Source organism: Macaca fascicularis, chromosome 5, assembly GCF_037993035.2.
Source record: "Macaca fascicularis isolate 582-1 chromosome 5, T2T-MFA8v1.1".
Classification (NCBI taxonomy): domain Eukaryota; kingdom Metazoa; phylum Chordata; class Mammalia; order Primates; family Cercopithecidae; genus Macaca; species Macaca fascicularis.
The window spans coordinates 80,499,976-80,527,666 of NC_088379.1; the positions used below are offsets into that span (position 1 = coordinate 80,499,976).

Sequence of the window (27,691 nt, forward strand, 5' to 3'; positions counted from 1 at the left end):
CCCTCCTGTTCTTACGAATGAATAGTCCATGCTTCTACTTAAGGGCAACTCCTCCACTTGCGTATTACATCTCATTCCTTTGGCTTTATTAAATGACATTGCTCTACAACTTCCCTGTCTTACATCATCAATTTCTCATGCAGTAACTCATTCCCATAAATACACAAAATGCTGTAAGTATTATTATTTTTTAGACAGTGTCTCACTCTGTCGCCAAGACTGGAGTGCAGTGGCGCGATCTTGGCTCACTGCAACCTCTACCTCCTCGGTTCAAGTGACTCTCCTGCCTCAGCCTCCTGAGTAGCCTGAACTACAGGTGTGCGTTGCAATTTTTGTATTTTTATATTTTTAGTAGAGATGGTGTTTCGCCACATTGGCCGGGCTGGTATCAAACTCCTGACCTCAACAGATCTGCCCATCTCGGCCTCCCAAAGTGCTCAGATTACAGGCATGAGCCACAGTGGCCAGCCAATATGCTGGGTTTTTTTGTTTTGAAAAAAAACTTCTCCTGATCCCACATTTCCCTCCAGATACTGTCCCATTTCTCTGGCCCCCAAAGAAAGAAAATAGTTTTCCAAAAAGTGCCCATATTTTCTTTCTAATTCTTTTCCTCCCACTCTTTCTTGAATCCATTACAAAGTCTTTTAACTTCATTTTATACAAATGAAAATGATCCTGGTCAGGATCACCAAAGACCATGAATAAAATCCAATGGTCATTCTTAGTCTTTATTTTCTTTACCAATCAATTGGATTTGATATTTGACAGCTGATATTTCTCCTTCTTGAAACACATTGTTTTCAAGACATACAGTGGGTTTTTTTCCTACTTCATTCATCATTCCTCCTTATTGGTCTCCTCTTACTAGTTAATGCTTATTTTCCTGACATACAAGGGAGTGCCCCAAGGCTGTCTCTTACCACTTCTCCATCAATACTTACCTCTTTATTCCATTTTGTAGTTTCATTTAAATAATACGTAAACACTGATTATCCTAAATTCATTATCTCCAAACCATACTCTTCCCTTCTACTCCAGATCCATACAGCCAACTTCCTACCCAAATTTCCCACTTGCATGTCCAATAGGCATCTCATTTTTATTATGTTCTACACTGAACTCTTGGTCTTCTTCCTCCAATAACCACTCCTCCTTATGGTCTTTTCCACCTCTGTAAATGACAAAACCATCATTCTGGTTCAGTTGATCAGAACAAAAACCTTGGATTCACCCTTAACTGCTTTTTCCTCTACAATCTACATCCAATCCATCAAGATAGGCTATAGGCTTACCTTCTGAAATATATCTGGTATCGGACTTCTCAGTATCTCCACACCATCATCTTGGTCTAAGTTACTATTACCTCTTGCCTAGATAATTGCTGCAACCTCCTAACTGGCCTCCCTGTTTTCACCCATCCTAAGTAACTCTATAGTCTGTTTTTAGTAAAGCGACTAAATCGAAACTTTAAACATCTAAGTAAGATTTCATTGCTCTGCTCAAAATCTGCCAGTGAGTCCCCATTTACTTAATTTATAGGAAAAGCCAAAGCCTTTATAATGGCAAACAGCCCTATGCAGTCTGGCCCAAATTTTGAAAAGCCAATCAATAACAACAACAAAAAAAGGCAAAATACAGAAAAGTTACTGATTTTTAAACAGTTTAAGTATAATAGCAAACATCTAGAGTACTTTCTAGGTACCAGGCACTGTTCTAAAACACTACATAAATGAATCCGCTGAATGTATATAACTCCACTGTGAGGGAAGTACTATTACTACATTTTACAGATTAAAAAATCAAGGCATAAGATGATCAGGGAATTTGCCCAATGACAGCACAGCTAGTAAGTTGCAGAGCCAGCATCTGAACTCCAGAAATCTGACACTCCAGAGACCAAGCTGTTACCAACACTCTATATTGCAGAACATCATAAACTCAATGAATGAAAATTAACCTCTTAAAAAATGTACAAGCCAAAAGAATACTACATATTAAAATATTACATATTACTACATATTAAAAGCTTAGCTATCATAAATTCTTTAACCAAACATTTTGAGATTATATTTAGTTTAAATAATCACATTTCATTATGTCTATGACAATTCACAAAAATCCTGGACTACTTTATAACATTTAATTTTGGCTGAAAGCTTCAAGAATCTTTATCTTAGAGCTAGACTAGATGCCACTGTAAGGTCTCTTCCTGCATTAGATTATTCTAAAATAGCTCTCATAACAATACAAAACTGCAGAATAACAAAAACAGAAAACTATATAAAATAAATTTAAACAAGTAACACAAAAGGTAAGTGATCTGGCTGAGAACTAGTAATACTTGGGTTATTAATTTGTTTCAGGCCCAGACTTTAGTCATCTTATCTAGTGCAAGATTAAACTACTAACCTCAAACTTCGCCAGTCTTAGCCTACTATCCTTTACCAGTTTCCTGGTAATGGCATAATAGGGTAACCATTTGTCACATTTAAGTAAAAAAGACATTTTTTAGCATGTTTGCCTCTTACATCTGATACCTTCTGGAACATATGAGGTATTATCGTATCAAACCAAACCACAACAAAAAATGGTTCCAATTTTAAAGATCTTCCAAGCTGAAATTTCAATAGCCTCTTTCACTAAAATTAGCAAAAGACCTTCAGGCCAATAGATCTAGACTTAGAAGTCCAATAATTCTTTATGTAAGAATAGTGAGCACAGGAAACAGCGAATACTATTGTTACCACCTCTCTTGAATGTAAGATTGTTTCTTTATACATATACATAACTATATACCACACTTCACTTCTTGCTTACCTAGGCTTTTTAGATGGAAAAACATCAAGAAGTTTCTTGTGAAGAATTCATTTTGTACTAAAACAAAGTAGAATGTTCCAGTTTTTTGGTAGAACATTCAGAGCTTTTATACTTAATATAACACAAACACAATGTAAAGATACCAATGTCGTACAATAATTGAGTTACAACTACGCAACTAACCTGCTCGGTGGGAGCCCAGTCTTGAATAAAGAGGGAGGAGAAGTAAACTCAGCTTTTGTAGATGGAAGGGCTGTTTCTTTCTCTGAATTTCCAGTTCTTCCCTGCTGTACCTTAAAAAAAAAAGGTTATTAGCTTGTTTAATTTAATAGAAAACTCAAACATAATGGACTTTACATGTTAAAATAAGTTTATAACATTTAATTTGAAGTTAAACATTAAGAATGTTTTTTTGCTGAATATTTATTAAAAATAGCCTATTTTAGAATAGTATTAGGTGAAAGGCACCAAACAGAGCATGGGATCAAAATGTTCCAACTATCAAAAAGTTCACATTAATAACACTTAGAAGCAGAATAAACTGTAATTCTTTGGCACTTTCATAAATTCTCCCAGATCACCACAAATAGGTCCCAGATACTTGGTTATGACTTCATGTTTTGAATTCAAGAAAGGCCTTGAAGAATTTTCCCATTCTGTGTTCACCACCCTTATTCTAAGAAAACAACAGGTGACCATTTTACCCATTCTGACCATTTTCTATTCAGACTGTGATTTCCTGTAACACAAATGTGAATAATCTGCTACTGTACATCCATACAATTTCTCCCATCACCATTAAAAGTACCATCATCCTGCCAGTTCAGTAGGCTTAAAAGCTTGAAGTCAATCACTTGTCTTAATACCTCTCCTCACTCTGTTGCCCAGGCTGGAGTACAGTGGTGCAATCACGGCTCACTGAAGCCTCTACCTCCCAGGTTAAAGTGATTCTCTTGCCTCAGCCTCCCAAGTAGCTGGGATTACAGGTGTGCACCACGATGCCTGGCTAAGTTTTGTATTTTTAGCAGAGACAGGATTTCACCATGTTGGCCAGGCTGGTCTCAAACTCCTGTCCTCAAGTGATCTGCCCACCTCTGCCTCCCAACGTGCTAGGATTACAGGTGTGAGCCATCACGCCCAGCCTTCTCCCTCTTAATATTAATTTCAAAACCAGTTATCTACTTATTCCATAATTTCTCCAAGATTTGCCTATCCTTTCTGCTCTTAGTAGAGACTTTGATTGTGGCCCAGTCACATTCCTCTAGACTGCTGAAATGACTTCTTTATGCTCTTCTGCTTTTATACTCATCTTTTTATCTTAAAATTATCATCAAACTATTCAATTTAAACAAACTAAATTCAAGTTTCCTTACACTTAAATAGTATCACAGCATATTTTATGTTCTATTTAAATTCTATTTAAATTCCCTGCTCCACTTAAATTCAGCATCGCTCTCCTTTCCCATGAGGCAAAGGCCAAGACAATCTTAAGACATTTTGACTGATATATCTGAACTACCAATTCAGTTCCAAAATCATCTACCTCCCAACTAATCATTGTGTGAGAAAAAGAAACTCTTTTACACTTAAGCCATTATAGTCAGATCTCTTATTAATAGTGTCCAAACCAATCCCTAATTGATACCCTCATATAATGAGGATTTTACATTTAGTTTATTTGAAAATGAGTTCTACCACTTAAAAAAAATTTTTTTAAATGCCCTGATTCTAATGAGATGATGAGAATCAGCACTAAGGCAATGGGAACAGAAAGAAATGGACTTGACAGATACCTGACAGGTAAAACTGACAGGATCTGGTGAGAGAATGTAAACATTATTCATTCATCATTTATTGAATATCTATTATGTACCAGAAGCTGATAGAGAGAAACACAACAGGATCCTGGACCTTAGGAAAAAACAAACACACCAACAATCAGAGCAATATAATAAATATCATGACAAAAATCTAAGAGATAAAAGATGTTATAATAACACAAAAAGAAATGCATTGTTCTGCCTGGGGATGTCAAGGAATATTCAGAGTTGACACTATTGTCCCAACTGCTCCCCTGACCACCAGTAATTTCTGTGTAACTTCTTTCACGTCTAACGGACATCTCAAAGTTACCATGGCCAAAACAAAACTACTAATTTCCCCTAATCTGATCCTCTACAAGTCTTCCCCATATAAATAAATAGCACCATCATCTACTGAGCTGCTCAAGGAAAAAAACCATAGAAATTATCTAATACATATCAACACGCAATATGTCAACTTTACCTTTACAATATATATGCCAAATTCCAATCTGCGATCAGTAACCTTCCTAGAAAACACAGCTGGCAGTACTGTGAGGTTTGTCATTTGTAAAGAGAGTCACACAGATATTCCAGACTATTTACAGATTGTTTGGTTTACACTGAAAGCTATCGCTTCACTTTTGTGTGACAGAGAAATGAGATTTCAACAATTCCTTTTTGCATTTTTTATTTTTATTACGAGCCTTTTTATCAACAGATAGAGACTACCTAATTTGGGCATGAGAAGAAAACAGCACAGACACACTGCCTTCAGTGAAGATGCATGCCACTCCATTCATAAGCACCCTTCCCCTGAGGGAGGATAAGAATAAAAACTGTGTTTGGACCACTTGGATTCAAGCTCTACCACACAGCTCACTCTCTGGTGATCACTGATCTCTCTAGCTAACTTTACAGATTCTACCAGAAGAAGAAGAATGAAGGAAAGTTACTCAACCACCCAAAAGAATCTCATTACGGCAATAGTGTGATTGCTTGCAAGTTCCCATACAAAAAGGAATCCTTTCGAAGCACCTGGGATGATGCGTTAGTGTCACAGGATTTTTTTCTTCCTGGTTTCTCTTCACAGGGAAAAGAAATATGAATTCAAAAGGATTCCAGTCTGAGGCACAATCACTTGCTTCCATAACAAAAATATCTCATCTTTTTCGGCATATATTCTTTCATTGGTTAAAAAGAAAAACACCCTTTAATGTCTTAGAACTCTCTGGTGGTAAAAACTGCAGATTTCAAAATTTTCCTTTCATATTCCTATAATTCTCCGAAAGTATTAAGTCTGTGTATGCTTCAATAATTTAGTTTAAAAAATGCTCAATCTGAAATCAACTGCATTGACCATCTGGCTTTGCACGACAGGGAGAAAATAAATGGTTCACTGGTTATTTATACAGAGAGACTAAGAAAGAAGCTATTAATTGCCACTAATTTTATGACAGGCTTTAATGTTTATGAAAGCATGATTTTTTAATTCTATGAGCAATATCCATTTGAGGTTGTAAAAGAAAGCATACGATTCTAACTGTAGGCCGAGCATGGTGGCTCACGCCTGTAATCGCAGCACTCTGGGAGGCCGAGGTGGGCAGATCATGAGGTCAGGGGTTTGAGACTAGCCTGGCCAACATGGTGAAACTGTCTCTACTAAAACTAAAAAAATTAGCTGGGAGTGGTGGCAGGCACCTGTAATCCAGCTACTCAGGAGGCTGAGGCAGGAGAACTGCTTGAACCCGGGAGGCAGAGGTTGCAGTGAGTCAAGATCACGCCACTGCACTTTATCTAGCTTGGGTGACAGCAAGACTCTGTCTTGGGAAAAAAAAGATTCAAATTGTAGTTCATTTTGTCTCAACATAGAAACATTTGTTTTTGAATCTTTTCCTCACCATGTAATTCTAATTATAAGAAGCCGATGTTTTATTTCCTTTGAAGTTCTGTTATATCAATGATTATTTTGTATAGATAATTCCTTTAAAAGGCCTACTTAAAGTTAACATCTAAAATACAGTTATGGCAGGGTGCAGTGGCTCACACCTGTAATCCCAGCACTTCAGGAGGCCGAGGCAGGTGGATCACCTGAGGTCAGGAGTTCGAGACCAGCCTTGCCCAACACGGTGAAACCCCATCTCTACTAAAAATACAAAAACATCCAGATGTGGTGGTATACATCTGTAATCCCAGCTACTCGGGAGGCTGAGGCAGAAGAATCACTTGAACCCAGGAGGTGGAGGTTGCAGTGAGCCAAGATCGCACCATTGCACTCCAGCATGGGCAACAAGAGCAAAATTCTGTCTCAAGACAAAAAAAAAAATCATAAAACACAGTTATGCCAATGAAATCCTACTCAGGGTGATATCTATATCCACAAGATGAGTGCTCATTATTCTAACAGGATTTGTTGAGGTGCTTTTCAACCCTGTGATGCTGAGATATATAAATAAGAAATCAAAAAAATTAATACAGATATACACATATACACACACACACACACAAAATTCCATCACCTTATTATTATGTCTCATCCTAAAACGGTACCTGGCACGCAATAAGTACTCAATAAATATTTGTTACTTGACTGACTTTGGGAATCAACTTAAATGTCACTCCTTCAAACTCCATAGAACATGTAGTTTGTATCATCTTTAGCATGATTATTTAATTAATACCTAAATTTTCCCATTAAGCACAATAAATGTCCAGACTATAGGCTCCATGTCTATTATGGCGACCTCCCCTTCCCCACAAAGCCTAAGATACTTCCTGGCACAGTCAATGCTCAGTTAAAAACTGGGAAGGAGGAACCAGGAAGGACTGGAGAAGAGATGTGGAAGAGATATTAAAACAGAAAGAGAGAGGTGAGGTAAGAGAAGATATTAGGAAAATGGCACAGATTTTTAAACACACAAAAATTGCCTGTGTTTCCCAGCTTTTCTTTTTTCCTTAATTTCTTCATAATATCCTCATTCTATTAAACAACTCTGAAAATCCTCACTATTCTAGCAACCTTTCTAATCAACTTGATTTTCCATTTGTTTGTCTTCAGATGTTACACTCAAGATTACAGACTCAAAATTTGTCTAACCAGAACATAATGAGATGATTTCATATGACCTAATATCTTAAGAAATGACCATAAGACATTGTAACTAATTTTCTGAAAACAAATTTACGTCAGAACTGACAAATCCAAACAAAACTTAAGTCTACAACCTTGAGAAGCTAAATACTCACCCAAATTATGCTACCACTGTACTAAGTTTTAAAATTATTTTTGAAATTTCCTTTGGCTGCCTATCATAGCTTCATTTATAAAAGTTTAACTTTACAAACAATATCTTAAAAAAAAAAAAAAACCTTGTTACGTAAACTAAGATGTATCCAAATAACAAACTATGTAGCCATTTTAAATTATATTTATAAAAAAATTTTAAGAACTTATGAAAACATTACTACATGTTAAAAGTCAAAAAAAGGAAAAATAGACAACCATAAATGAATTATCACAATTTTGTTTCAACCCATAGGAAAAAAATTAAGAAGGCAACAAAATTTAGAACTTTGAAATTAGATTAAAAAATAGTAACTGACTGAGCAGACCAAAGAAAACTGAATCCTAAGTCAGCAATGAGAAAGCAAAGACAATGATTATCATGTCAGGACCCTCAAAAATTCAGAAATTAGAAGCTCCAGTTACCAGAACATTTGCATTAGCCAAGTATATACCCTCTAGATAGAATACTGGAATATTTTATCTGAAACAAATCTGATTACCACAAAAAGAAAAACACCTAAAACTACAGCAGGGAATGTGAAAAAACAGCCCTCCCGTGAAGCCTGCAGTCAAGCAAGTTCTATTCAGATGCACGGAGCTTCCAATCAATTTTAGCAGTCCACCCTTACATAACTGTATGGCCAACAATCAACAAACATCTCAGGAAAGTCAAAGTCAGAAGCTAAAAGTACTAACTAAAATAATCAAGTTGAAAACAGACTATGCAGGAAAAGAAAATCTAACAGAAACAAAACAGCCTATCATTAATATCCTTTGAAAGAGGGGGGAAAAAGATATTGCATTACTGTAGGCATGAACAATAAGATGCCACAACTAAATAATAAAGAAAACTTTTCTTGGAAATTAACAGCAGAAATGAAAACTAAGTGGAAACATTTTAAGAATAAAAAATTCGGCCGGGCGCGGTGGCTCACGCCTGTAATCCCAGCACTTTGGGAGGCCGAGGCGGGTGGATCACAAGGTCAGGAGATCGAGACCATCCTGGCTAACACTGTGAAACCCCGTCTCTACTAAAAATGCAAAAGATTAGCCGGGCGAGGCGGCGGGCGCCTGTAGTCCCAGCTACTCGGGAGGCTGAGGCAGGAGAATGGCGTGAACCCGGGAGGCGGAGCTTGCAGTGAGCCGAGATCGCGCCACTGCACTCCAGCCTGGGCGACTAAGCGAGACTCTGTCTCAAAAAAAAAAAAAAAAAAAAAAAAAGAATAAAAAATTCTCCCAGATAATGGAAAAGACGAAAAAAACAATAAAAAAAATTTAGAAGACCATTAGAAGATATCCAATATTTATCTAGAATAGAACAGAAAGCAGAGAAAAAAGTAAAAGAGAAAGTGTTCCACAAGTGAAGCATAAGTGCTTCCAAATCGAGAAGGTGTAACTGAGTGCTTGGTACAATGGATGAAAACAGACCAAGACACGTAACTGTAAAATTTCAGAAAACTGGTGACAAAGCTCATAGATTCACAGTTGGGGGCGGGGGGGGAAAGAGCTATGCGTGTGTGCACAAATGAATAAAAAATATTTTAAGAAATCGTTGTAGTCAGTGTTTTCTCATGCATACATATTATCTATTCCCACTAGTCACTTCTCTCTTGCCCCTCACTCTAATTAAATTATTACACAATTGTTTTTGCACCCAAATGAGTGGCTTTATTTTTACACCTGTTAAATTTTTTCCTTTATTTTGCTTTTTAGTAAAACTTTAATCATATTGAAGTATATAAAAGGCTGTTACCTCAAGAATGTCAAAACACCGTTAAGTGTTGAAGCTGCATAAGCACCTAAGGGTTCATGTGTACTATTCTACTTGTTACTGGGTTTGAAAATTATTTAATGAAAAGTAAATAAAGTTATCTTAAAGAGGCTGATGGGTTGTCTCACACTTAAGGATGAAAAAATTCTATTTGCAGTAGATATGAAAATAAATTTTAATTCTTAAATCCACTCCTTTGCCCATTCACCCTCGTAAGTGAGTTCAGGCCCTAGTTCATTTCATTCCTATGGTATGGCAACATAACCCTATCTATTTCATATCCCTTTCATTCTACAGCCCATCCTGCTGCCAGTTCCTTTTCTAAAAACCAGATCTGCACTTCATTCTACTGCTCAGGAACTTTCAAACAGCTTCCTATTGGCCACACAAATGTTTGCAGGCTAGTTTAAAATCAATGTCCTGCTCATTATGGCCCTATTTCCAACATTTCTTACAGACCACAATATACATAAAGAAAAAATGTTTGCCACACATAGTCTTAATACACACCCTCTTCCCAAATCAGTATTTCTACCAAACATATTAGTATTTAAACACACTGTCAAGGCAAGAAAACCATGAAGACTGTACCCATCAAATTCAAATCTTTCATTCAGAATCCAATCAGAATGGAACACTCTGACCTCCTCTCACATAACCAAAAGAAACTTCAAAGTAAGTTTTTCAGTACACAGTATGTATATAAAATACACATTCATAATGGCTACCTTCAATAAGACTGACCCCTAGGAGTTTCTTTTTTTCTTTTTTTAAAAGTCTACTACAAAAAATAAAGTATACAGAAGCTAACAGTTTATGATGGCAGTTCTTGTTTCTATTAAAAAATAAAATAAAATGCACTGCTGCTAATGAACTAGTTCATTAAGACAACTTTTCTACCCATTGTAGTTAAGTTTAATATATTCAATGCCATTATAGACAATATAACCCAAAAAAACCTGATGACCCTTTAAAATACAACAGACATCACCACACACTTTCAAAATATTTGCAAAAGAACCAAATATGCAAAGTAGAATGTAAATTAAAAATAAAATTATCTATATAGAACTGTGTACAGTAGAGTGGTTTATCTGCAGACACAGCACACACACTGCATAAGGCAGTATTCTGGTGGACAGGGCTGCAAACCCAAAAGGGGAGCAGAGGTCTCTTTCCAGTTCACTAAAGTTCCCTGAGTATATAACCCAATCTAAAAGCCACTCCCAATCTTCATCTCAGTGTCATTCAATACAATAATCAACCATCAAGGTAAAGAAAAAAGAGTACACAACCAGTTTTCCATAAAAGAACTATGACAATATAGTATTATTCTTTGGACTGGGTCTGTGATCATACCATGCAATGGAGAAGCCAGAAACCAGACTTGATACACAAGTTGTAGTATCAACCTCAAAGTCTCTCACATAAACCTACTCCTTTCAAGTACCAATTTTTAAAATCAATGGCTTTATCTCATTCTGTTGAGTTCTTAAAGCCTCTCAGAGAATGTCTAAGATTTTTGAAGATATCTTGAGCTATCGGGGCATTACACCAATGGTATCAGTGTTACCAGTATCATAGAGATAAACAGTATGCCACTTCCTTACCGTTTTTTTTTTAAAGAAAACAAAAAAGTCTCCAATTCTGTTGATAAAGATTAGAGTATTATCTACAATGAGAGCTTAATCTGTTGCCACTAACTTTTCTATCCTACAAACACGTATTACAACTCAAAATGAAATCACAACATATAGCAAAGAACAGTTTTACTTGGCATTTGTTAGTATAATAGGCTATAAATTCACATGCTTGCAAAAGTGGAGATAAAACAACAATCAGCAAATTTGTAAGTCACCAGGAAGCTGAAGGTTTGGAAAAAAGGTAGCTATTTCCACTTTAATCTTGTCCCTTGAGTAGTGGTATGGGAGCAGACTCAAGAACAAAAAATGAGAGCAACCAAGGATAATTTACTAAAATTCACCTTAAAAAGATTGAATCTGCCATCTTGGATCTCTGCACCTGGTGTAACTTCCATAGTACAGTCTTCGGCCTAAGTTAAATAACATATTCCCCATTAAGATACCACATAATATTTAATTAATAGGCCATATAAAGACAAACTAGCTGTGGCTAGTCTGTGATTTGAAAGTAAGAACATCAGATAATCATTAATACAAAACTCTAAAAGGGAGGGAAGGGAAAAACAAACATGGTAAACAAAATGGAATTTTTAAACTATCGTTATATCATTTAACCACTTTTATAGGGAAGTGATTTATTTGGGGAGTAAAAGTGGGACGGTAGACAAGCCAAGGGTATTCCGGAGTATTTCTTAATTACCGTAATTTTATTTGTAGTAGAAGTTACTGGTATAACTTCAAGTCCCATTCGTATCCTCTTTTGTTTTTCACAGTAAGCTTTCCAGGTATCTTCATTAAACCCATAATTAAAATAATCAGAAAGATCAGCACCTAAAGATAAAACACATCTTTAGTGTACAAATATTTCAGCTCTATTTTTATGCAGCATCAAAAATATACTAAACTATAAAAATATAAATTTAGACTTCTATCAGTTATCACTCTATCATTTATGGTGGCAAAAAGACTATAAAATTTTTGATCAAATTATTTCCTTTAGAAATGTCATTATAATAAAGTCTACATTTTAAGTAATATGAGGCCGCCAGTAAGATTTAATAATCCAAGTCACTATTACTCATCATTTGCTTAAGACAATTAAAATTATAATGAAAAAATAAAATTCTAAATTGATGCTCAAAAAATTTTCTGATGACTTCACACTAAAAATATTGAAATTAATATAATCCACAACAGTCTTACCAGGTTTACGCCATGGTTTATCTTCAAAAGAATCCAAATCTACCTCTAAAAGTGGAACTCCATTAATGCTTCCAGGTGCATCAAGGTCTACTCCTTTGACTTTTGTTCCTGTTTTATAAAATTACAAAATGAAGGAGCTACACTTGCAAGAAGCTGGGACATACCATAGACAAACAGAAGATATAAACACCTTTTTACTATTCCTGGCACACATATACACACAAACAGAAAACAAACATTTTTTTACTATCCCTGGCAAAAAACCTGGCAAGCATTCCAAACAAAGCAGAGCCTAAAATATGTGCTACTGGACTATTTACAGAAAAAATTTACCAGTCCCTGTGATGTATGGTCAAAAATTACCTTTAAAAAGAGCTATTATATTATCACCTTGGCCAGGCGCAGCAGCGCACACTTGGAATCCCAACAGTCTGGGAGGCCAAGGCAGGCAGATCACTTAAGCTCAAAAGTTCGAAACCAGCCTGAACAACATGGCGAGACCCGGTCTCTACATAAAAACACAAAAATTGGCCAAGCATGGTGGTGCACGCCCACAGTCCCAGCTATTTGAGAAGGTGAAGTGGGAGGATGGTTTGAGCCTGGAAGATGGAGGGTGCAGTGAATTAAGATTGCGCCACTGTACTCCAGTCTGGGTGACAAAGTCAGACTCTGTGTCCCACTAAAAAAAGAGTGATTAAGACCTATTTAAGATATGTGCCTTATTTCTCTACTGATGCAACAGAAAATACAAACTTTACCTGTAGTTCCATAAACTCTTCCTCCTGTCTTGATGTTAAGATTTACAGGTGCTGTACCATAACTCCTAAAAACAAACAAACAAAAAACCAAAAATTATCCTGAAAAGCTTAAACAAAGCAGTAATATTTCTATTTTTATTTTTCTATTTTTTATAATTTCTATTTTTATTTTTTAAATTTTGGATAGATGAGATCTCACAGCATGTCGTCCAGGCTGGTCTCGAACTCCTGAGCTCAAGCAATCCTCCCGCCTTGGCTTCCCAAAATGCTGAGATTACAAGAGTGAGTCACCGTGCCCAGCTAATACACATTTTAAAAAACATTTTAAACTAGTTTCTAAAGTCACCTGCTCAATAAAAGGCAAAAACATTAAAAAAAAAAAACTGACTTGTTTCCATTTCAAAAATCTCTTTGCCACTAACTCAACATTCTACTGTAACAAACTTCACAAGAAATAAGGCTAAGAAGGGAAACATAGTTTATACCCCTTTTCTTCATTTCCTTGCCTGCCAGTTATTACACATACAGCAATCTTAAGCATAAGTAAAATTCCTCCAACTTGTTGTTAAATCCAGTGGCCTTTCAGTTCTTCCCGCAGTTGATATTGTTAATAAATCCTTTTTCAACCATTCATGGAGTTCATAATAGAAATTTATTGTCATGAAATTCAAAAATAAGTCTAGCATGAAAGCAGAACAGTGTTTACCGGTGGTGGGTGGTTAATGACCAAGAGGAAAAATGAGAGAAACTTCTAGGATGCCAATTATGTTTCGTATCTTGATCTGGTTGTAGTTACATGAATGCATATATTTGAAAAAAGTATTAAGCTGCACCTTTTTAGATGTAATATAATACACAGTGATAAAGAAAAAAATTTCTGAAGTTGGACCAATCCACATTCAAATGTTTTGTCAGTTGTTAGTGTAATCTTGGCCAAGACATCTAAGACTCGTATATAATTATTTGAATATTTCATTGCATTTATACTTGTATAAATGAGCCTCATATAAATTTTCTGTAAGGGGTTACAGATAGTTCTTTACTTTTTTTATATAATGGATTCTTATATATGTATTATCAAATATACTAATTAAAATAGACTTTTCTGTTACTAGGGAAATTAGAAGAAAACAGGAATGGGCAAAGAAGGACCAATTCCCACTGAACAAAAAGATATCAGTAAGACGGCAGGTGATGGCTCACACCTGTAATCCCAGCACTTTGGGAGGCTGAGATGGGCAAATCACGAGGTCAGGAGATCGAGACCATCCTGGCTAATACGGTGAAACCCCCTCTCTACTAAAAAATAGAAAAAATTAGCCAGGCGTGGTGGCGGGCACCTGTAGTCCCGGCTACTCAGGAGGCTGAGGCAGGGCAATGGCATGAACCCAGGAGGCAGAGCTTGCAGTGAGCCGAGAACACGCCACTGCACTCCAGTCTGGGCCACAGAGCGAGACTCCGTCTCAAAAAAAAAAAAAAAAAAAAAGATACCAGTAAGACCTCAAGTCATAGGTATTTTCAATGATATATTTCTCACATTATATTCATGTGGCATATTTGGTTCTTTTCTCTCAGAAGTTCAGCCATCTGGACTTTAGATTCACTGCTTTGGGTCTAATAATAATTACTTCCATCTTTTGTCTCTAATGTACTAAATATAAGACTTAGGTTGAGTTACATTTGCACTGTCATTTTTCTTTTCCACTTAAAAAAGAAAAATGTAAATGCAATAAAATGTTTAAGTAATTGTATCAAATAATTGTAGCTTCACAGCTAGAAATGCAATTACAAAGTGGACCAAATATTACTGTCAAGCAGTATTATCATCACCAACTTGAAATAATCACTTTATAGACTGATTAATTCATGTAATGCTTACTGAGCACCAAAACCATGTCAGGTATGATTCTAGGCTAAGGAAAAAGTATGAGGAGCTGGACAAATTTGGTCCCTGCCTTCACGATGTTTACATTTTAACAATCCAAATTCAGCAAAAGTGACTTAGTGCTATCTACATATGATGTACATGATTTTTCTACAAATGTAGAAAAATCAAGGATTTTCTCTAAACTGTTCTCTTACAGGACTGCTATAGAATAAAATGGCATTTTTATAAAAGGCTTAGCCCTAAGTCTTCAATAGATGAGCTTCTTTGCTTTCCATCTAGCTACTTTCTATTCCCCATTCTGCCTTTTAAAACATCATTTTTCTTTTTCAAGCCACAAGCCTTTGTATTCATTCTGCGTAGAGAAGCTTAGTGGTATGAAAATTTGCAGAGGCAAATTTGATATAATGTCCAATAGATCCCCATGAACTCTCAGATCACTCTAAATGCTAGATCCTATACTTGGATTTTCTATAGGAATTTCAAAATAAACATATCAAATGAATCTATTTTGTGGGAGGTGGGAGGAGTAGCGCCCACCTGGACCCAATTAACTGCTCTAGAAATCTTTAAGTCCCTTTATCTCCTCCTCCATCCACAACCAACCAGTTACCCATGTTATTTGTTATTTCTTTCTTTTTATTCTTTGAGACAAGATCTTACTATATGGCCCAGGCTGCCCTGAAACTCCAAGGCTCAAGCGATCCTCCTACCTCAGCCTCCCAAGTCCATGGGACTACAGGTGTATACCACATGCCTGACTATATTTGTTTCTCAAATATTCAAATATACTATTTTCCCATTCATCTCTCTACTACTGCTGCCTTAGTCTAGATTATCATCTCACCTGGACAACTACTTCACATCTATTAGTCAATGTCTCTCCATCTAACCCATCTCAACTACTGATGCTACAATAGTTTCTACTCTATAGAAATCTAAAGTGTCTAAAGGTAATACCTTTTCAAATAATATAATCTATCTAAAAACCTAATCGGGGTGTCTAAGTGAGAGAATACAGTCATAGGTCCTCAGTTTCTGTTCTGGTTAGGCCAGTAAAGCCCCTTCATCAACCCTCTTTTCCACTTATCACTGGAGACAGAAACTAAAAACCACGGCTCTGGGCAGCTAAAAGCCTAAAACAAACCAAAACAGAACAACAACAACAACAACAACAACAACAACATAACGTCGGCTGGTTGGACAACCTTGCAAGGTCTACAAAGACATAGCAAATGCATCCTAACTCCTTTCATAAGTGATTTCAACCATCTCTTTTCATCTACCTTATCCTCCAGCCATGTACTGCCTCCAAGCCATGCATCTACTACATTTATTTTTAAGCAGTGTCCTCCACCTAAAAACCACTGTCTCCCATCTCAAAAACTATTCAAATTCAAATGTCACCTCTGGGATCTTCTCTTCAATACCTGTAGGCTTTCAGCAACTCTCCTCTCAAACTTTTCTAATCACTTTGTACATGTTTCTATTGTAGCACTTATGCTGCACTGAAAATATTTACTCACATGTCTGTTTTCCTCACTACCTCTGGAAAATAATAACTTCTTGTATTCTCATCAATTAATACATTCACAAATAAAAAAATTGCTGCTTTCATGTAACTCTATCTAATTTGTTGACTCCAGGAAATTTCATCATGATTTTACCAAGAGTTCTTTTGTAGCATGGTAAATGTAAAAAAAATATAATAATGGAATGATCATAGATGGTTTAATAAAGGCACATTATCTTTGCTACTTAACACAGTGCCAAATAAATTATGCCTTTAAAAAGTATTTATTGAGTATATAAATGGATGAATCTCACAGAGATAGGTAACAAACTACTTTCCAAGATAAATTATTCCTACTTTAAGACTTGGTTTTTTCCATACCTTACACACATATAAAATGAACTTGTAACAAAGGTATGTTACCTAAAAAAAACAACCTGTAACAATTTACAATAAATCAATTCAGTACTATTCCTTTAACACAGTTTGTTCTTTAAATTTGCTTCTGAAAACGCTGCGCAGAAGTAAATGTTTATCAAATTTCATTTTCTCACGTACTTTTGTTTTCAAGGGATATACCCTGAAATACAGAGGTTAAGCAACTTTACACTCTTCACAAATACTTGTACTTTACTTTGGAAATTCATAAAATGAATAAAAAATAAATCAACTGATAAATGGGTAAAGGCATAGAGAGAGGGATATGAGTTCAAGCAAACAAAGCAAAATGCAGATTGTATAATCTAGGTGATGGGTAAATGAGCAGTCACAGGTCAATTCCTTCAACTTTTGTGAGTATTGGAAAATTTTCATAATCAAATGTCTAAGGGGAAAAAACCTTCAGAGACAACTGTAACTAAATAACATTCAGTTTATTTAGTCAATAACCATTTATGGCACACTTACTATATTTAAGGCAATGTGAGGAAGAGAAAAATTCATAAAGCAGTTTCCTGTTTTTTTGAAGAGTTTTGAATACAATGGTTTCTACTCTATAGAAATCTAAAATGTCTAAAGGTAATAAATATGTATAAACATAATTACAATGCATAAAACTAAAAACTGCTGTAAGAAATAAAGTTTAGTAAGGTACTACGAAAGTCCACATATATTTAATATTTGCGTGCAATTTCTACCAAAAAAAGGTAGCATTCACAATCCAAAAAATTGTCATTTGCTTCAAATTGTTCTATAACTTGCAAGTACAAATAATTTTATATAATATTTAATGAACATGCAATTATTACAATTTTAATAAGTGTTTCTTTTGCATAATAAAGACAGTAAAGGCCTATTATTAGCAGAAAGCCCTACTAGTACTACAGTATAAGCCCAACTTTCTCATTAAGTAATTATTTACTTTCCCAAATGAGAATGAGGAGCACATTTAGAATATGCACCCCTAACATGAAAAACTAGCCTCTTTACTCTGTTCCCTAAAAAGGTACTAGGATTTTAAAATTACATGGGTACATGTATCATTACTATAATACAAAACTGACTATGACAATAACTGAACTGGCTTTAAGCTTCCTGAAATGACTTTTGAAAATAAATGACTCTACTAATAAAATATTTAACAATATTTTTGTATATACTGGTTGATTCCAGATGAGGTTGCTTAATGAACTACAGTGAAATTAATGTATTTTATGTTTCCAATGCATAAGCTATCCAATCTGAAAAACAAAACACATTAACTCTTATTCTCCTATTGTAACTAAATCACAATTCGTACTTCAATGCATTTCCCTTCCAATCTTTCTGTAAGATTCTTTATGTGCTCAATGCGTCAATGACAGTCCATTCACTTGGTCCAGTTTATAGAACACAAAATTTGAGACAAACATTGGCCTAAAAGGCCTACAGGAGAATTAAAAACCTGAAAACACTATTAACAACAAAAAGAAATACTTTTGATATTGTTTTTATTGGACAAAAAAATTAAAAACCTAAACTCAGGTCTGGATAAGTAATAAAGCGAAACAATAAGCACAGATACAAATTACAATTTAAGGATTTCTAATTCAAAACAAAGAATTTATAGTATTTTTTTTTTCCCTTGAGACAGAGTCTCACTGTTATCCAGGCTGGAGTGCAGTGGCTCGATCTGGGCTCACTACAACCTCCACCTACCAGGTTCAAGTGATTCTCCTGCCTTAGCCCCCGAGTAGCTGGGATTACAGGCACCCACCACCACGCCTGGCTAATTTTTGTATTTTTAGTAGAGATGAGGTTTCACCATGCTGGTCAGGCTGGTCTTGAACTCTTGACCTCAGGTGATTCACCCACCTCAGCCTCCCAAAGTCCTGGGATTACAGGCATGAACCTCCATGACTGGCCTAGTACTCAATTCTTTTATAAAAGCACTTTAAATTCAGGATCAAAAACTGCTGCTTCCATATACCTTTGCCTAATCAGTTAACTTTATTTTAGGAAAGAAGTATCTTCATGATGAAACTTTAACAAGAGTCCTTTTATGTTAAAATAGAAAAACATAAAAACAATGGAATCAACCACTGAGAGATTAATATAGGCACACTCTCTTTGCTATATAGCATTTACACAATTGTTACTTACTAAAAAATAACATACCCATACTGTGGTGCTCCCGTTTTAATGTCTCCTATAGTGACATGAACATCATCTTCATCATCATCGCTGTCACTATCACTATCATCTTCAGTCTCAGTCACTTTCTACATGAACATAAACAAATTATAACATACATTCAATAATCCATTTCAACATCTAATACTAATAACTAAAAAAAGTAACCACCCTGGTTTTTTTTCTTTCTTCTTTCTTGAGACAGAGTCTCACTTTGTCACCCAGGCTTGAGTGCAGTGGTGTGATCTCAGCTCACTGCAACCTCCGCCTCCCAGGTTCAAGCAATTCTCCCGCCTCAGCCTCTAGAGTAACTAGGATTACAGATGCCCACCACCATGCCCAACTAATTTTTGTATTTTTAGCAGAGACAGGGTTTCACCATGTTGGCCAGGCTGGCCTCAAACTCCTGACCTCAGGTGATCCACCCGTCTTGGCCTCCCAAACTGCTGGAATTACAGGTGTGAGCCACTGCGCCCGGCCCCACTCTGTATTTTTTTGAGATATAATTTAAAAGTTACAAGCTTATAATGCTGCCACCTATTTCAACTCATAATTTTGATGTTCTACATAATAAAAAGGATAAGACTATGAATAAAGAAATGAAATCTTTTTTGGCATCATCTCCTTTTGGTAAACAACAACTCATATTTCTTTTTTACTATTATATCTGCCCCTCTTGCAAAAAGGATATAAAGCAACTTACTAGGATATCTACAAAATAAAACTATAAAAAATACATATTTGAGAATTCTTGGCAAAAACAGAATCTAAGAGGAAAACAATTTTAAGATTCACAATGTCACAAATAAAAAGTACCAAATCAATTAAAGAATTTAAAAAAACCCAAAACATAAGAAGTACCAAATAGTTAAGTAGACGCTCAATTATTCTTGGTATTCTTGTATACCTAGAAGAGGCCCTACATGCAAATTCTACATTTGTGAAGATTTTACTTTGGCTCTTAAAGGCTATTTTGTGCTTAATCACATCATAGTAAATAACTAGATGACATATGCAAAATACTTTTTGTACACAACTACAAACTTGCAGAACAGTAACTTCCTTCTTTTTATAGGATTAAAATGTACAAATATTCATAGGACCAGTGATACGTTCACCTCACAAAGTATCAAAGGCATGCAGGCATGCAGTCAGGGACTGTCACATACATTAAAAAGCACTGCTAAAAAATCACAACATTCAAAGGCTGTGGGACTCAAAACTTGCTCTGAAAACCAGGCACACTATATTCAGTAGATTTATAACCATTCAGTTCCTTGAAAGCAATAAACATCAAGCCTTTGCACATACTATTTTCCTCTGACGTCTTTCTACTATTTCTTTTCCTCCTTGCTAATTCCTATATATGTTTTTGATAGCACCAGATGCAGTAGGAGACATAAGAAAGGGTCACATAACACAGGATACTGAAGGTAATGTAAAATGTCAGCTTGTTTTCTACGTAAACTGTGAAGCTATTGATAAAGATTTGTATCTGGAAAGTAACTGGATTTCAAAGCCTTATGTTACCGGTTTTGGTACACCATTTTCGGCAGTTTCATCTTCAATTCCAGATGGAGGATTAGCACTACAAACAACAAAAATAAGTATACACATCAGGCATTACTCTTCCGAAGTGCAGATAGGTTATATTAGTATTTCTAAGCTACATCTAATAAAGTCCCTAAAATTATTGTCTCCACTGGAGACAGTAATGGTAAAATCTGACTGTCGTATTCCCTGTTATTTCTAGTAACTTGCATAAAACAAGTACTCAACATTGTAAGTAGAATGCAAATGCCAGGCTGGGCGCGGGAGCTCACACCTGTACTCCCAGCACTTTGGGAGGCTGAGGCGGGTGGATCATGAGGTCAGGAGTTCAAGACCAGCCTAGCCAAGATGATAAAACCCCCACCTCTACTAAAAACATAAAAAAAAAAATTAGCCAGGCATTGTGGTGGGCGCCTGTAAAACCAGCTACTCGGAGGGTGAGGCAGACAATGGCTTGAACCTGGGAGGTGGAGGTTGCTGTGATCATGCCACTGCACTCTAGCCTGGGCAAGAGTGAGAGGCTGTCTCAAAAAAAAAAAAAAAAAAAGAACGCAATTAATGATTTATAATTTGATGGTGGGCTGAAATTCAAGCTTTTTACACATTTTAAAACTATATGACAAACTTAATCAATTTTAATTATCCTAAATCTTTACTGAACATCCACTGTGTACCATGTACTACTACTATCACTACCCAGACCTACGTAATACAGTTTCCTCTTTTCCTTGGTGTTCAAGAACTCAGATTTGTGGTATAATCACATTAACTCTTTCAGTATTCAGTTAACATACACGCTTCTTCTTGGTTCTCTGTGTTATCAATCTTATTGAAGATACGTCCTTTATTGAATAAAAAATAAAATTTTAAGATTAAAAAAAGTATCTTCATTCAAGGCTGTTCTCCAATTCGATATTAATAAGGAGCTAATTCTCATGAATGTTAAAAGTAATTACTTTAAGACCAGTTAATACTTGAACTTGTCTTTTCACAACAAAACTGGTATGCAACAATAAAACATTCACATTCCCATGAAACTCAAGCATATGGTCATTTACCAGCAAATAACACTTCCAGTACCATAACGTAATTGGTTTCTTACATTTTTTAGTAATTAAAATTTCAACAGTGGGAATTAACCATCACCTCATTTCACAGATAAGAAAATTGAAGTACAAAGCAAGTAGCTGATTTGGCCCAACTTTCTAAATTATTTAGTAGCATTCTTAACAAAAATGTCCAGATGTTGACACAGTTCAGAGCACTTTTCATTAGATTTCTGCTAATCTCTTCTAAACTGCACTTTCTGTTGGGTAGTTTCTATGTAAATCAATTTGATCTTTACAGGGGCATTTTATACCACAATCACCAAATAAAGCAAAATGAAAGATAAAAAGTCAAAACCTAACTGTTAAATTTTCATTGTTCCACTGCTTGCTTCAAGAAAACAAATATACAGCTGTAATTGTTCAGTACATTTACCTCCTGCTGAAATAAGCTTCTCGGTAGCCAGAAACAAGTCCCATTTGCTTTCTATGTCACAAAACAGTATCCTTTCTTTAGTCAAAACTTGGGTAGATATAACACAATTGGAGACTGTAATGCAATATTTAAGAAAAACAGGGGCTTCAGCAATGAGCCTGTCAGTAGGAAACTGGGGCAAATTCTAACAGCAGGAACTTAGGTAGAGCAATGCAGTGATGTACCAAGCCAGATAGCAGTATGTTTGGCAGAGTTCCTTTCTTCAATAGGCCTACTCTTTTAGAAGTTTTAATTTTCTATCACCATGAGAATGTTAGAAACATGATAAAATTTTAAGCTTTTTCTAGAAAAATAACACTGGAAAGGAATTTGTTTTCTCCCCCATAGGATGAAATCAACTCAATGGCTCCCCAAATGAAGTTGTAGAAAGAAATATAAAGCTATGTTGACAGTGAGACTCAGGGAAAGTAGAAGGTTCCCTCCAATAAATTTCAGCAAGTTGCGTATTGCAGAATTAAAATTAAAGAACGTTTGATCAGAAAATAAGATTTTCAAATAACGTACCTCAAAATAATAAGAGCTATTTATGACAAACCCACAGCCAATATCATACTGGAAAAATTCCCTTTGAAAACTGGCACAAGACAGGGATGCCCTCTCTCACCACTCCTATTCAACATAGTGTTGGAAGTTCTGGCTAGGGCAATCAGGCAAGAGAAAGAAATCAAGGGTATTCAGTTAGGAAAAGAAGTCAAATTGTCCCTCTTTGCAGATGACATGATTGTATATTTAGAAAATCCCATTGTCTCAGCCCAAAATCTCCTTAAGCTGATAAGCAACTTCAGCAAAGTCTCAGGATACAAAATTAATGTGCAAAAATCACAAGCATTCTTATACACCAGTAACAGACAAACAGAGAGCCAAATCATGAAATGAACTTCCATTCACAATTGCTTCAAAGAGAATAAAATACCTAGGTACAAGGGATGTAAAGGACCTCTTCAAGGAGAACTACAAACCATTGCTCAGTGAAATCAGAGGACACAAACAAATGGAAGAACATACCATGCTCATGGATAGGAAGAATCAATATCATGAAAATGGCCATACTGCCCACGGTTATTTATAGATTCAATGCCATCCCCATCAAGCTACCAATGACTTTCTTCACAGAATTGGAAAAAACTGCTTTAAAGTTCATATGGAACCAAAAAAGAGCCCGCATCTCCAAGACAATCCTAAGTCAAAAGAACAAAGCTGGAGGCATCACACTACCTGACTTCAAACTATACTACAAGGCTACAGTAACCAAAACAGCATGGTACTGGTACCAAAACAGAGATATAGACCAATGGAACAGAACAGAGTCCTCAGAAATAATACCACACATCTACAGCCATCTGATCTTTGACAAACCTGAGAGAAACAAGAAATGGGGAAAGGATTCCCTATTGAATAAATGGTGCTGGGAAAATTGGCTAGCCATAAGTAGAAAGCTGAAACTGGATCCTTTCCTTACTCCTTATACGAAAATTAATTCAACATGGATTAGAGACTTAAATGTTAGACCTAATACCATAAAAACCCTAGAGGAAAACCTAGGTAGTACCATTCAGGACATAGGCATGGGCAAAGACTTCATGTCTAAAACATCAAAAGCAACGGCAGCAAAAGCCAAAATTGACAAATGGGATCTCATTAAACTAAAGAGCTTCTGCACAGCAAAAGAAAATACCATCAGAGTAAACAGGCAACCTACAGAATGGGAGAAAATTTTTGCAATCTACTCATCTGACAAAGGGCTAATATCCAGAACCTACAAAGAACTCAAACAAATTTACAAGAAAAAAACAAACAACCCCATCAAAAAGTGGGCAAAGGATATGAACAGACACTTCTCAAAAGAAGACATTCATACAGCCAACAGACACATGAAAAAATGCTCATCATCACTGGCCATCAGAGAAATGCAAATCAAAACCACAATGAGATACCATCTCACACCAGTTAGAATGGGAATCATTAAAAAGTCAGGAAACAACAGATGCTGGAGAGGATGTGGAGAAATAGGAACACTTTTACATTGTTGGTGGGATTGTAAACTAGTTCAACCATTATGGAAAACAGTATGGCGATTCCTCAAGGATCTAGAACTAGATGTACCATATGACCCAGCCATCCCATTACTGGGTATATATCCAAAGGATTATAAATCATGCTGCTATAAAGACACATGCACACGTATGTTTATTGCAGCACTATTCACAATAGCAAAGACTTGGAATCAACCCAAATGTCCATCAGTGACAGACTGGATTAAGAAAATGTGGCACATATACACCATGGAATACTATGCAGCCATAAAAAAGAATGAGTTTGTGTCCTTTGTAGGGACATGGATGCAGCTGGAAACCATCATTCTTAGAAAACTATCACAAGAACAGAAAACCAAACACGGCATGTTCTCACTCATAGGTGGGAACTGAACAATGAGATCACTTGGACTCGGGAAGGGGGACATCACACACCGGGGCCTATCATGGGGAGGGGGGAAGGGGGAGGGATTGCACTGGGAGTTACACCTGATGTAAATGACGAGTTCATGGGTGCAGCACACCAACATGGCACAAGTATACATATGTAACAAACCTGCACGTTATGCACATGTAGCCTAGAACTTAAAGTATAATAATAATAAATAAATAAAATAAATAAAAAATAAAAAAATAAAATTCAATGGGATAAAGATGATCATGGAGAGAAATATATTTGATTGTAAAACTATACCCTGTAATTAATTTCTTGACCAACTGAAGGAATGGATATAAAGAAATATTCAATCACATTCATAACATAAATTAAAACTAATCTCAACTTTGTGGTTGAGATCTGAATTAGGAAATGAGTTGAACACATAAATTTTAAAATGAAATAACATTTCAGATAATATATCAATGAGTGAAAAGACTATAGGGGATTTTTTGGGTAAGGAAGTTGAACTGTAGTTTCAGATCCTCCTAAGCTATTTCTACTTCCATTTCTCACTTTTTCCCTCTATTCATTTTTTGTTGTTAACAGCTTTGAGATGCAATTCACATATTACACAATCTATCCATTCAAACAGGACCACTGAGTTTTAATATGTTCACATAGTCCAACCATCACAACTATCTAATTCCAGAATATATGCATCACTCCCAAAAGGAACTCTGTATACATTAGCAATCACTCACCCAACTCTTAGCAACCAGTAATCTGTCTCTATGGACCGGCTTCACTTGCATATTTGCAAGGTTCACCCATATTGTAACATCTACCAGTACTTCATTTTATTTTCCCTGCCAAATAACATTCCACTGTATGGATATAACACACTTAATCTACCCATTCATCAGTTGATGCAGCTGCGAGGTTTTTTTTTCCATTTTCTATTAACAATGCTGCTATGAATATTCACGTACAAGTTTTTGTGTGAATGTTTTTCATTTCTCTAAGGTGGAGGGCTCATATGGTAACTCCATGTTTCACCATTGGAGAAAATGGTCAGGCTGTTCTTCAAAGCAGCTGCACCATTTTACAATCCCACCAGAAGTGTATGAGGGTTTTATTTCTCCATATCCTCACCAACACCTGTTTTATCTTTGATTGCAGCTTACTCGGTATGAAGTGGTATATCTTCCACTTTTTAAACCCAAATATTCTTTAAAATCTTCTATCTACCTCTCCATTACTGACACTAATGCAAGTGGTCAGGGTAAAGCCGACATCTCCATGTACTTCTTTGCATGGGTTGTTTTCTGAAATTCGGGGTAAAATTCTGACTCCCTGTATATGTTCTATAATCAAATACTTACATCTTTCTTATAATCTAACAAAGAAATCAATCTTATAACAAATCAGCTAATTACATTTTGAATGTAAATAATACATAGCATTGAAATTACAACCAAAGTGCCATTATACCATCAAAAATGTTAATAAACTGGAAAAGCAGTAGTTTGGAGTGTTCCTGATTTACTTAAAAACATTTTCAATTAAGTTAAAATATTTTTATCGGTAGCTTAATGATTATACTGTATACTTCACTACTGAAGTCACTTAAGAGTAACAAGTTACTTAACAGTGTAAAATCAGTCCAATCCTAAGTTCAAAAACTTTGTCCTTTAAACTATCAACAAACAGAATTGGCATAAGATTAGGTCCTGAAACTGGAAAAACCTTTAAAGGATTCGATGTCCTCCAAAATGTTGTAAGTGTTGTAATGACGCCAATGATTGTAAGAAAATAATTTTGACAACTGACAGAACCATTGTATCACACAATCTGTGTAATAGGCATCAACAGAAAATTTCACTAACCTGGCATTTTCTTCTTCTGGCCTTTCAACTTCATTTTCATCTACCAAGTAAAATAAACAAATAAATAAATAAGCAAACAAAATAAAGAAACCACTCTTAAAGAAACTAGTATTATGAAAATCTGAAGTGATCATCACAAGCACTAACCTAGGTCCTTTGTCAAATCACTGTGCACATGCACGTCCCATGGGCCTATAAGCACATCCAAAGTTAGATCACCTTATAATTACTTAACAAGATACGTATTTTATGGAAAAAAAAAAATCAGACTTTACTGGTATAAAAATAAGCTTAAACTTAAGAGGTACTGAAGATTTCCAGATCTTTGTAAAAGAAATCCTACACATTCACATTTCAAAGACTAATGCTAAATCTTGCCACCAAAGATAATTTTTTTTTTTTTTACAAGTTTATCAAAGTTACATCATCAAGGACCTGCGTGGTGCCCAATGTGCACTTTTACTGTTCTATTCTAAAGACAATCAAGAATGTATGTTTTAGGCAAGGAACAAACATTAAGTTTCAAATCTGGTGTAACAGGCAAGAAGGGATTGTGAATTAACGAAAGTTAAAAACCAGATGTCCCTTCTAGAGAGAAGTACATGATGCATTAAATTTATTTTGAGAAAAAGAAATATATGAGATGACACTGAAAACTATAAGCCGAAGGGTCATGAGATACCTCCATGATGTAGGTTAAACGGCAGTCTCTTAAAAAAGAAAAACTTCACCTTAATACAGGAGACATTCAGGGTTTTCTTTATGGGCCATCTTTCTCTCTCTCTCTCTCTTAATTAATTATTTTTAAAGCACGACTTTCAGACAAGGAGGTACCCTTGCAGGTGCATTCCATACAAACTGACCATCAAGAAACAAGACGTTAGTTGTACAGCATTAACTTTATTTCGCTATTATTACAGAATGACTGTTTCTGAAAGAAGGGACAGGAAGGGCACCCTAAGGCCACGGGGCAAAAACAGACACAAAAAACCACCACCTCAGAATCGACAGA

General features: G+C 35.7%; 1 protein-coding gene across 50 annotated transcripts in view; it reads right to left on the bottom strand.

Annotated features, from left to right (window-relative positions):
• The window catches only part of FIP1L1 (factor interacting with PAPOLA and CPSF1), a 73,501-nt gene that overhangs the window by 45,202 nt on the left and 608 nt on the right, over positions 1-27,691 (bottom strand). For 9 of the 50 annotated variants that reach the window (XM_015450471.3, XM_005555285.4, XM_005555281.4 and 6 more), the window contains exons 2-10: positions 26,827-26,871; positions 26,680-26,719; positions 20,819-20,876; positions 19,274-19,377; positions 13,281-13,345; positions 12,523-12,630; positions 12,020-12,150; positions 11,661-11,729; positions 3,001-3,110 (exon numbers count right to left, since the gene is read on the bottom strand). In XM_015450471.3, coding sequence (XP_015305957.1) covers positions 3,001-3,110; positions 11,661-11,729; positions 12,020-12,150; positions 12,523-12,630; positions 13,281-13,345; positions 19,274-19,377; positions 20,819-20,876; positions 26,680-26,719; positions 26,827-26,871 — 730 coding nt within the window. The remainder of the gene's footprint in view (positions 1-3,000; positions 3,111-11,660; positions 11,730-12,019; positions 12,151-12,522; positions 12,631-13,280; positions 13,346-19,273; positions 19,378-20,818; positions 20,877-26,679; positions 26,720-26,826; positions 26,872-27,691) is intronic. The other 41 variants (XM_005555287.4, XM_015450469.3, XM_005555284.4 and 38 more) reach the window with 7 other exon arrangements.